The following is a 13,066-nucleotide window of genomic DNA, read 5'->3' on the forward strand; positions in this document are numbered from 1 at the left end:
GCTTTAAGAAATTCCACTGTGAAGACAAGCAATCTAGAGACAACAGATTTGGATTAAGCGGAAAAAATAGATCCAAGCTTTCATCTTTCTGGAGGAAAAGAATTTTCAATGGTCTTTAATAAACCGTACAAGCGACACGTATAACCACTCTAATCACTCGGGAACGCTGGAGCGAGCAAAAACCTACTGAGCAGCATGATAACAAGCGAAGAGAGAGCGCTGATGCCGCAGGATACGGTAGAAGATCAGAGAAAATCTAGAAGTGAAAATAATGAGCTGATCCTGGAAAACATTACGTGCATGCATTTACCATGTTATGAAAACAATAAGAAAAGAGATTTCGAAGCAAATACGATGAGAACGTAGCAAGCAGAAGCAGGGAGAGTAAAATTCAGAGAAAAAGGTAAAATGAATTTAGAAAAAAAAAGCAGAAAAAAAATCTAGAGCAGGCTGAACAAAGTAATTCTTGTATCTCAGAATTTTCTATTTTCAATTTCAAAATCAAATCTCTCCCAAGAATTTTTTGTTTTTCCGATATGCAAATTAAAAATAAGTTAGATACAACCTCACTCCTTAAAGGAACCTCTAATTGACTTCAGAAGAAAAATGTTAGTAAAATTTTTTATAGATGGGAAATGTACTTATTTTTCAAGGAAATTTCAAACGATTCTTTTTTTAAAACGTCTCTTCTGGATATGCAACGTAAGAACATCCAAATCTCGAAACGAAATCGACATCTTTGAAAATAAAGTTAAAAAAATTAAATATAGGTCATGGAAATCAAATCGTTGGATGCAGTGAGAAAAAAGAGAGACGTAGAATAATTTCAAAAACTGTTTATTCATTTTCTGATTTTTCTCTCTGTTAGATTAATTTTACCCAAATATTTCCGAAATCATAGATTGCCTTCCATCCACTAATATAATACCATGATCCAGACCTAGCGACCTTACGAAATCCTCACCCAGAAACTTTGTTATTAGTGCTACAAATTACGATAAAAGCAACTAATTGTCGTTCCCTACGCTGTTTACGGCCTCCAAAAAAAAACAAGAAACCAAACGTTCATAAAAATTCTGAAAACATGAGATGTATGGGATGGAAATTTTATCCAGGAATATTTCAGTTTCCCATCAAGCACACTTCTAAATGCGTAGCAATGAGAAAAATGTTAAGAAGGGATAAAGTAATTAGCAGCATCAAAAAGGGAAAAAAGGATGATTTTCTGGAAACGATTCCCAACAAAATACTCCAATGAAGTGTCTTTTTCTGGAAAAAAAGGGTTTTTTTCTCTGAGAAAAAAAAATAAACGGAAACATACGTGATATGATTTTGATCCATATGGCAAGCGGTTGGTTGTGGTGGTTCGAATGGTGGTGAAGCTATCGCCACATCCAGCGGCACTATCGATACTTTACGTTGTGCTGACGCCGTTGTATTCATTGTTGACAACTGCAGTGGAATAAATAAGTGGATAGAGGAGATGATACCTGGATGATTTCCACTCTTTTGCGTTCTTTTTTCTTTTCTTTTCTTTTTTTTTTCTTTTCTTGCGCATCAAAATAAGTAAACAAATGAGAATTGATTAGCGCTGATTTAAAATTTTCACGGAGTACCTGGAAAATTTCCACTCTTTTGCGTTTTTTCCGTTGTTTTTTTTGCGAAAATACATCAAATGAGAACTGATTAATGTTGATTTAAAAGTGTTTTGGAGAATTCAGATTGAACTAAGTGTCGAAGAAACGCTCCATATTTTTTCCTAAAGGATATGTATCCAAAATAGAGAATAATACAATTATTTACCTTTGTTACAACGTCTATTCTGTGTTTATTTGTTAACAATTTTTAATTTGTTAATTTGTTGTTATTTATTACCATTATTTATTTGTATCATTTTTCTAGTGGTAGAAAAAATAGGAGAAATTGTCTCCATAAACTGCAATAAATTCCACAGCACTAAACTAGCTGTTTGAAAACTTTCTAGAAGAAATATTATAGAAACAGATGTTAAAAATAAAATTATAGGAGGATAAAAAATAAGTGTTGTGGTGGCAAAGCCACCTCCTTGAAAATGGAACGAGAAAGTCCGAAGAAAGTAAAAGCAAAACAAAAAGGTGATAGTATTGAATTTTGTCTGGAAAAGTAAATCCAGGGTACAAACGCTTGTCTTTCGTACTTTCAAAGCGGATTATTCCATTATTTTCATGAGGCGGGAGCTTAATATGGAGGTAGAAGCTCTTGGATCGTTTATGGTGCTTATCCCTCGGTTTTGCAGCGTGGTGTAAATTTAGAATCCACGATAAACAACAGCAATCGGCTCTATTTCTCGTCTAATACTCAGTAAATAAGGGATAACTAGTTATTTTTCATGCGTGTATGCAGAAATTCCAAGGGGTTTCCTAGAAAAATGTCAAAGAAATTCCACTGAGAATTAGATTTAGAAAAAAAATTGTTCTCGTACTTCTAAGTCAACAAATAAATTCCCAAGAATCCTCTTCACTAGAATGATCCTATCATAATTGGAACTCGCTACAGATATCTTTTTTTAGCATTCTATATAGGATTTGCCAGAAATCGATATCGAATTTTTCCAACAGAACAAAATCTTTTCGCTTTTCAAGCAGAGCGTATCACGAGATTGATTTGATGCGGAAAACTCTGGGAAAACGTGGAGTTCGGGGTTGCTGGTTACGGAAACGGGCGTGGCTCTGCTCCTTCCTTCCTTCAATTCCTCGTATCATTCCAAAAAAAGGTGTGGGAACCCAGTTCCTCCGAGGCACGTTGGGATGCGTACTTCTGTACACTTGTAGGAACTGAGTTCGTAGGAAAAAATGGTGTCTTCCACGATTTTTTTCCATCACGATTGGTGGGAGATAAGCGGAGCCGCTCTTCCGTAATCTGCAACCTGAACTCTACGTTTTAGCTGGCGTTTCCGTATCAAGTCAATTACGTGTTACGTTACCTTCAAATTATGTTCATTTTAAGATTTCTGTTTTGTATTTTAGCACTCCCTTCTAGAAATTTTATTTAATATTTGTTTCCTCTTCAAACTTTGGTTAGGATGGGAAAAACAACAATCTTTACAATTCTTTTAGAGGAATATACCACAAGCATTAGTTTGATGGAAAAATCCTTACTTTCTCTAAATTTTGTAGGTGTTCCTTAACTTAAGCGCTTCAACTCTGTCTCTGATCTCCCTCCTCGGATTTTAAGTTGTCAAAATATTGCATGGTCCCTTTTTTACGGAACTTATGTGCACTACTTCATCTCGAAAAATGGCCGAGATGATAGTGAACAGAGTGGAATAGTGCAGTCAGGCAGAGTCAGAGAGCAGAGCAGGTGGAACCTGAAGCGCGTAGCTGATGCGTTACGGTCCGTTAACACCACAACGTCAGCCCTTTTATGGATTAAAATTATAATTTTTTAAATAATTAAATCTTTGGGGCGGGTGTGGTGCAGTCGGTTAGAGGTCCGTTGTAGCCACACGGTCGAGGGTTCGAAACCGCCCTAGTGCAAACCAAGGCTTTCATCTCTCCGGGATCGATAAGTTGGTACCAGACGTGTCTGGGAGGATAAAAACACTGACTTGATCATCGGCTGGCCCTCCGCAAGTCATTGTATAGGGCATTCCATTGCGAATTCCAGTAAAAACGCGTTGGCGCATCCCGAGTGGATTGAGACGCTAGTGACTTTACTTTTTTGACTTTTAATTAAATCTTTTTATCATAGATAAAGATAAATAAGAAGATTATAGAAAGGAAGGATTCTTATACAGTGGATAGAAGAAAAAAAATTCAAAGAATAAATTCTCACAACCTGTTGTGGTACTGGAGGACGTTGAAACGATGGCTTTGACCATTGTGTGTTGTCGATTTGTAACGTTTGATAACCAAGCATATTTTGTGTACTTCGCTGAAAAAAACAACGATTTTTTTCGAAAAAGAAAGACGCTAATTAGGTACCTTTACAAGTAGCGTGAATGGTGAATGTGAAACTTTTTGTTATGACATTTGCACGACTTTTTTAAAACTCTCAAAGTTCATCACGTAGATGTGGTTAATTAGTTCGTCGAATACGCGACACATGGATAAAAAAATAGATTCTATCAGAAATAGACTCTGTGTACTCGTTCACATTTCCGAGAGTTACACAGTTCTCGGGAATTTACCGGGAACAACAAACACTTTTCATTTCCAGCAATGAAATAACAAATGGGGAAATAGTGCACCTGAGGCTAAGTTATTTGGAATCGCTCCAAGCGGGGATAAACTGATTTCAGAGGCTAACGTCCCTAGACGCTATGTAATTTTTTGGATTATTAAACAATCATCGCAATTATCCCGTTTACACGATGATTCATGGGAAATTAAATGAAGAAGGTAAAATCTTTATAATAATATTTATTATATAATTTTTATATTACAAATTAAATTGCTTTTTACACTACAAATTATGTATGAACAATAAAAATTCTCAAAAATTCTCCTGAAACGAAAAACTTTTATTCGACGGTCCCCCTATTTCCGATTTTATTTGCAAACTTTTTCCCTCCGGAAGTCCCTTTTCTGGCTCCGAAATGAATTTCTGCATCTGTCAATGAACGATTCCCTTAGTGTTAGAAAAAATAGAGGACACATTCAGAAAGCAAATAACAAACAGAACCGGATTGTTGTTTTTATAGCAGGCGAAACGCTACCGGTCGTTAGAAGAAAAAATTAGCAGAAAAAAATAAAAGAAAAAAAATCGAGGTCTGATCGTGGATAACCTTCTTTCGACATGTATTTTTTGATGATAAGCTTCTACCTTCCTCATTGGATTTTCAGATTTAAGCAAATACCAACTAAAAGAATATTAACCTAAAGGCATCACTCCACGAATCTGGGGCGGTGAGGGTTTCAGGTGGGTTATACCTATACGGTTCTTCCAAATTACCGTTAAAAAAAACGGTCCGAAAGTCCGGAGACCTCGAGCGTTCGGGGTGCTACTTTCTACAACGAGTTCGACTGGAGCGCGCCAGCCCTGTGCGGCCCCGCATCTCCCGGTCCGTTTTTGCGGCAATTAGGAAGAAATGCACGGAATCACCCTCTTTCCCATAATCTACGATCCTGTATAGGCATAACCTATCTGAAATCCGTACTACCCCAGATTCGTGCGGTGATGCCTTTAAGGGAGAAAAAATCATGAAATTAATTTTTGAAGATGAACGACGTGTGGGAGTTTTCTGGGGGAAATTCGTAGTTTTTTAAGGTAAGTTCACAAGAGAACTTTTAATCTCACTATCAAACTAATCTAGTTTTAGTGCATTCACACTTCTTGCACCCAGTAAAGGAGTGGAATCACGCGATGGGTGTGACATCGCTGATTTACGGATTCAAGCTACGGAGCTATCCACTACGGAGGAGGTGTAGAAGGATATAAATTGAATTCTGATTAGATATTCATCATTGTATGCAGTTGGCTAACGCTTGATGACAGAAAAATTTATTTAATTTTAATCTAACTTTATGAGGGAGTTCAAAAAAACTATATGAGAACAATGTAAGTAAAATGAAGGAACAGAACAAAAAAAATGGTTTAAAGTAATAATTTTTGGGTTTTTCTCAGGAAAAATTAAGGACCAACTATTAAATGGACGAATTACAAGACAAACTCCACCTTACTTCAACTATAAACGTCATTCCAAATATATTACGTCAATTTTAAAATGACCCTAGAATGACGTTTTCTTTTTCTTTTGCTCACGCAAATTAGTCGCTTGTTCTCATGTGTCAAATCCAGAAAGTGCTCTACAGACTTAAGCGCCAATTCACTTATGGATCGTTGCTTAGAAGGTGAAGAGGGCATAGAGTGAACAAAAACTCTGAGCTGAAACTAAAACTCTCTGGAAAACAATGGCGAGATGTACTGAGTATATGGGAAAGATATCTACATATGTAACTTCATCTGCGGCCGATCACCGTAATCAATCGCCCACGCATAAAGTATAAATGGTGACGTAGCACCGAATGAAATCAATCAGTGCACTGTCGACATAAAAGAAAACAAAAAATTCTGCCAAAAGAAAAACTAAGTCCATATATTTTCTTTCTTTTTCGAAAAAAATAGGAATAAAGCAAGCTAAGGGAAGAAAATTTGTGAGAAAGTCTTTTTCTAGAAAAAGAACTTTTCTAAAAAAAAAGCGAAAAAGCTAATCAGATCCCAGAAATACATATGTACTGTTTGAAATTTGTGAAAAAGTCCTTTCCTGAAAAAAGAACATTTCTGAAGAAGGGCGAAAGAAGCCAATCATTTCCCAGAAATAAATACATAGTTTGATGTGTTTATACAGAAAATTGCTGGAAGAGAAGAAGGCACACTACGACACGATCACTATGTACGACAAAGTATAAACACAATTCATCGATTTTATATGTGGAATTAATGGAGAGGGGGCACGGCAAAGCACTAGAAGTACACGTATTGAAGTTCCCCCATTGATTAGGTGAGTGTTTTCGAGTTTTGTTTTTGCTCTTATTTCTACATTACGAGGAACAGCTGAGCAGAAAATGCATTGCGCGCGAAACGAACATAACAACAAACAAGGGAATCTGCACCTTTGTGGTGCACAAAGAATGATCATAAAATTAATTGCTCACTGAACATTTCAGGAATAAAGAAGGAGAAGAGTAGGGACAGAATAAAAATGTAAGCGGGGAAAAATACTTTGGATACTGCGAAATATGAACCGCACACATCAATCAGATTTTTCCTTATCCTTCAATAACTTCAAAAATTGGATTAGGTTCCTAAATGAAAAAAAAAATCCATGAAACTAGAAGCATAAAAAAAGCGAAAACATTTGTAAATGAAGAGTGGCGAGACTTTTTGCGCCATGTCGTTTCTCTAAATTTTTTTTTAAAAATTCGAGAAATTTTCCATTTCTAATGGAAGATCATTTACTTCTTTACAATCACTCTACTTATAATTATCTTTGTCATTACTATAGTTATTAATTATTATATTACTGTATATCTAACGATATATTATCTTATTTTTTATTTTCTATATTATTATTATTGTTTATTTTTTATATCATTTTATAAATGCTGAGTGAAGAAGAAATGAATCACTTGATAGTAATAATATAATATTAAAGGCGCTCATAAGTAATCAATTATTTCAGTGGCAAGAAAAAAAAACGAATTTACTTAAATTTAATTATATCTTTAGTCGATTACGTAATCTTCGTGCTTATCCACGATCTTTTGCCTTCTTGCAGGTAGGGTTTCAATTCCCTATTTATGAGAATTCCTTTTCTTTGAAGAAAATATGATTCTAGGTGAGCTTTCACTTCATCGACTTTTTTGAAATGTTTATTCCTCAATGTTGAATGTTGGATGGAAATGTTCCATCGATTGGGGGAAAAAATCGAAAATCAGATGGTGTTACGTGTGGAGAATATGAGGGATGCGATAAAATCTTCCAGTTCAGCTGCCTTATTTTTTCCTGGATGAATCTTGCTGTGTGAGGTCTGAGATTCTCGTGCTGCAATCTTAGATGCGAGACCCTGGAAATCTTGGATGTAAACCTTCCCAATTTCTTGAAGATGTCTTTGGATTCTTGACCGAATAGCAGCCTGAGGAGTGTTTACTGCTTCCTTTGCAATTTCCTGAATACTCATTTTGGGACCAGTTCTCGCAAGTGATTTTAAAGCGTCACTATCAAACTCAACGGGGTGTTCACTTCGATCACCAGCAGACGAGTCAAAATCACCGTTGGGAAGTTTTTTTAAATCATCATAGGGACTTTTTGGCTCTCAATACGTCTCCATATACATTAAAAATTTCCTTGTTGCACCCGTTGCATTAAAGGCAGCATACCACAAATCTGGAGTGGTGTGGATTTCAGGTGGAGTATTCGTATACGGGATGGGAGATTATGGAGGGAGGGGTGATTCCGTCCATTTCTTGCTAATTACCGTAAAAAACGGTCCAGAAGATACGGCTTCGAGCGTTCCGGTGCACTATTTTCTACAAGGAGTTCGATTGGAGCGCGCCAGCCCCGTGCGGCGCCGCATCTTCCGGACCGTTTTTTACGGCAATTAGGAAGAAATGGAGAGAACCACACCTCTCTCCATAATCTACTATCCCGTATACGAATACTCCACCTGGAATCCGCACCACCTCAGATTCGTGGTATGTTGCCCTTAACACCCGATGGAAAATGAAACAGCCTGTAACTATATACATGAGTGTTCTTTACTTCCTCTTATTTTATTTCTGTCACATGTTTGACGCACACCGCTATTGACGTCAAAATCAGCCTATAAACAGGTGATATTAACATTAAGGTGATTATCTTCTGGCTAACAGCGTGGATAACAACGGTTTCGTCGAATAAGTAAACGATTTTCAAACTCTAACCGAGCTACATCATCAATTTTGGTTTCTTTTGTTGTTTGGATGCGTACGCCTCATCCTCACTCTTGATTCGAATAAAGAAATAAAAAATAAATAAATAAAATCAGTTGTAAAACATAACGTTTAGATAATGGTGGATTTTTTCATATTGAAAATTATAGAAATAAGAAAAGAATGGAGAAAAGAAACATATCCTTAAACTTGTTACCGTCCTACTATTTTAGATTAACCGAAAAAAGAAATTCTTGGAGAACAAAGCTTGGATTCTACATATATTTGGATAAAACGAGGAAAATGGGAACGTGAAACACCACTGTTTCCCAAATTTCTCGTTGTTCCTCCCCTAAACTGCACTCTTTATCGCGGTGTTTTCCACAAGAATCCTCCTTATCACCTTTTAAACATTTCCTCGACAGATGTGTCCAATGGTTTCCGAGGAAAACAACATAAGAAGTAGAAAAAGAAAGCGGAAAGAAGGCGCAGAAAAGGACGTTCAATGGCTCGAAAGGAAAACATCGATAGAAGAAATTGATGATGTGTTGATGGAGTTCTCGAAAATAAGTGGCACTTGCTTTGAAGATGTTAGAAAATGCAATTGAGTAAAAACCATATTTTTACAGCAGTACCGTATCGTACACATTCTAATATTTGGTTGTAAAATTAAAAATATGCGCTAAAATGTGAAATGAACTGAAATACTCTGGATTTACATATTTTGAGAGGATAAATTCACGACATTTACGTATCTAAACTATTCAAATAACAGCATTAACGTCGTGATGAAAAATTCTACAAGAAAACTAATGAAGTGGAAGAGGGGTTGCGGGGAAAAAACTTTCAGGAATGCGTTTAGTTAATTTTTTTTTAGTGTTCTTAATCATTGATATAAATGATAAATATGTAGTGTGAATAATGTAAATAATATTACAATAAAAGAATAAGTAAATAATAATTGAATCTCTACCGGAAATAAAAGTAGATAGAGCGACAAAATCGACAATTATGCGAATACTTCCGCTCTGCCAAACAATGAATGGATTTCATATCACATAGAAAAGCCAATATTCTCCATAAAGCTATTGTTGTAATTATCATATGAGGACAAAAGTGAATAAAAACGAATCGATAATGTTTTCCTAACGACGCTACGGCCGCTAAAGTGCATGTTGACGAGGTTCCACATACATACATAAATGTCAGCTGAATGTCTATGTATGCGTGGGTGTGGGTGGCTGGGAGAAAACCCGTTCACGCTATAGCTCATCTGCTGCAAGTGTTCGTCGGATAAAAATTCCCTATGGAAAACGATTTTTGAGGTGAAAAAAAAATCCAGAAAAATCCTTTGCTATTCACATTCAAAAAATTTCCATAACGCACCGCAACAAATTCAAATATGAATAAATAAAATTAATTAAAGAAAAAATCATGCGAACCTTCTATTACTTCAACTTCTCTTACAAATTCTACAAGTGTTTTCGATGGTTTGGTTTTGTAGTTTTTTTTTTGTAATTTCAAATCGCAAAATAAACAACAACAATAAAAATAAAACAATATAGCACTTCCACGGATCACCATATTTAATTGCGAAAAAACTAAATTTGGTGGGATTAGCCTTGCCGAATAGCTTAGAGGCATCACCCCACGAATCTGAGGTGGTAGGGATTTCAGGTGGAGTATTCGTATACGGGATAGTAGATTATGGAGAGGGCGTGATTTCGTCCATTTGTTCCTAATTGCCGTAAAAAACGGCCCGGAAGCGGCGCGTACACACGGCTGGCGCGCTCCAATCGAGGTCCTTGCAGAAAATAGCGCGCCGAAACGCCCGAAGCTGTATCTTCCGGGCCGTTTTTTTTGCGGCAATTAGGAAGAAATGGACGGGATCACCGTTTTTTTCCATAAGCTACGATCGCGCATACGAATACTCCACCTGAAATCCGTTCCACCTCGGATTCGTGGGGTGATGCCTTTAAAAGGTGTATTTATAGTAATGAAAAGTAGCCAATCACAAGTCTTCGAGACCGCCCATTATTCTGTGGTGAGGTTCCAATATTGGCATCATCTTTGTCGTGCAACAATCTGTACAACATTACATTATAGTAGCTAAAAATTACCGTATCCCTAGTGTCTGCATGTGTTGTCGAGGGTGATGTGAAGAAATCCGCCGCAACGCTGAACTTTCGTATCACGGATTGCTGGAATACGTGAACATTAGCTCTAGTATCGTGGGAAAGTTCTACTTTTTCGAAAAACGAAGAAGTCTAAGAAGTTAGTTTGTACTAAATAGCCAAATAGATACCACAGTCAATTAAATGGAGAATTATAAATAACAAACAATGAACATGTTCCGGCTAGGCGTCAGATATGTGGCTGAGTGTGCAAAGGACTATTGCTTTTGATTTCTACGTCTTTTAGATTTCCCAGTACCTTTCTGGTAGATTTTCATTGCTGTGGCTTCTTTGGTTTATGGATTCACATGCTTGTCTCTTATATGCTCGTACTAAACGTTTCCGTACAGATTCCTGTAGCTTTTTTTCCCAAGATGTAATTTGTGGATCCGTTTCCATGCAATACTACATCTTTAACGTTCATCTTTTTCATGTCTCCTTGAAAACCTTGTTTGTTCCTAACCAAGTTGGTCAAGCTATTATCTCGTTGTGTGTAGAGTGCACACGTGACAGCATATCTGACGCCTAATTGGGATTTTTCGCGATTGTACGCAGTTTGTACGGTTGTCAAGTAAATAAACTTTAACTCCAGTTTTCTTTTTTACGATTAAACCATGTCACGTAGTTATTTTTTGTAGATATAGGAAAATCATCGGAAGAATGTGTCCTTTAGGGTTGGCGTTAACAGAATATTGCATAGTATTCACACCTTCTGTAGCAGGAGAATGACCTGCCAATCCACCACCCCTCATGCTTTGAAGGGCCAGTCTTGTTGTGTAAAATTCAGTGAGCGAAGTTCTAGTAAGCTCTCTTCCATCTTGTTTTTTTTTGTTTTTTTTTGTTTTGGAATTTTCTTCAACATCCAATGTTACGATCGTAATTTCTGACCTGCCGTCAAAATGATTCTCATATTTTCTTCGTTTAGCTGCATTTTAGTTTTCTACTTTGAATTTTCCTTCATCCATTCTCATTCGCCTATCTTTCCCTTTATCGTATTTTCCAAAGAAATATGCAACTAATGCTTCAGGATTTATTGGATTTTATCATTCGACCTAAGACTGTTTCCCTTCGTGATAACTATGCCCTACCGAGTCAACAACATGCTATTTCTGATGTATATGGTTAATAATATGGTTAATAACAGTGGATTTAAGGATATGTAACTACATACACATCTGTGTGTGAGAAGTTAATTAATAATTTAGATTTTATTAAATTTATAGTCAAGATCTGATTTTTTAAAAAATTTTTAAGCATAATTTAGAGATGGTCTACTACTCCTGAGCAGATGAAAGGTTGTAATTTGAAAGCGAATTGAGGCGACCAGCCTCCAAAAAATCTTAAAATAAATCCTAAAACAGTATTTTTAAAGTAGAATTCCTGATTGAACAAAATATTCGAGAAAATCCTTGATGGGGCCAAACTAGTTTTTCTTTCACTTTCATTCGCGTAGTTCTTTAGTTGCGCTTGAATTTGTTGATCAATCACTCAATTTGCTGGTCAATTTAACTGATTACATACGTAAGTAGAGTTTATATTTTGTGTCCTTGAAGTTTCGAACGGTGAGTTTTGGATTTCCACAAAAAAAAAATCCATGGATATCCACAAAAAACTCCTGCTACAGCTGTAGTTCAGTCAAAACTCAGGATTTACGAATCATGTATCCATAGCGGTACTCTTTGTCATTCCGTGAACAATGCAGTTTTTCTTACCACATACATTAAAGCATGAGGGGAATTTTGGGAGAAAAGCTTTGAAAGGGTGGCAGAAAAATGGAAGAGGATTGCGGAAAATGAAGAAGAGTATATTTTACACCCATAAAAAGGTTTTGTTTATCTTGATTTTGAAAAAGCTAGAAAGAAAAAATCATATAGGTACCGCATTATTTATCGGATTACTCAGTCTTACTTTAGGTACTTATGTTTACCCAGAGGGTCACTATGCGTGCCTTATTTCGACGGGATAAAAGGCGTAAAATCCAGGCACCAAGAGGAGAGTGTATGAGGTTCCCCGAACGCGTCGAGGTCACCCGGGAGAACTTAAAGTAAGGATATAAGGAAGTCGGGATTTCTATGGGACAGTATAGAGTTCGGGTAGGACTTAGAACGTGCATCTTTGCAGACGTTACGGTTTTTAGCAGCCCCCTTATTGACTTTACTTGAGCAGGCTGACGAGAAGACCTCAATGGTTTTCGACCTTTTGCTCGTGGATGCCGCGCGTGCACAAGGGTGAACCGTACTTACGTAACTTGTAGGGACAAACGTTCCTGACACGTTTCCTTTAGTAAAACGCAATTACCCACTCAAGTAGACTGCTGTGTTGCTCCGTCACCATTTTTCGCCAAGGAATGAAGGGGAAGATTTCCAATGCATTTCTTTTTTTCAATTTCTTTTTTTTTTTTTTTTTGCAATTGAAATTTGCTGTTTTGATATCTGACAGTAACGCGCCTAACTTGTCACATTCGTGTGTGTGTGTGGAGCGAAACTACCAAATAATATACAA

At 36.6% G+C, this 13,066-nt stretch overlaps 1 protein-coding gene across 4 annotated transcripts in view; it reads right to left on the reverse strand.

Moving 5' to 3' along the window:
• The window catches only part of RB195_013318 (uncharacterized protein), a gene marked incomplete at both ends in the record, with an annotated part of 105,680 nt that overhangs the window by 51,921 nt on the left and 40,693 nt on the right, over nt 1-13,066 (reverse strand). For all 4 annotated transcript variants that reach the window (XM_064203077.1, XM_064203076.1, XM_064203078.1 and 1 more), the window contains 3 exons: nt 1,322-1,452; nt 3,817-3,912; nt 10,511-10,591. In XM_064203077.1, coding sequence (XP_064058954.1) covers nt 1,322-1,452; nt 3,817-3,912; nt 10,511-10,591 — 308 coding nt within the window. The remainder of the gene's footprint in view (nt 1-1,321; nt 1,453-3,816; nt 3,913-10,510; nt 10,592-13,066) is intronic.

Source organism: Necator americanus, chromosome V, assembly GCF_031761385.1.
Source record: "Necator americanus strain Aroian chromosome V, whole genome shotgun sequence".
Classification (NCBI taxonomy): domain Eukaryota; kingdom Metazoa; phylum Nematoda; class Chromadorea; order Rhabditida; family Ancylostomatidae; genus Necator; species Necator americanus.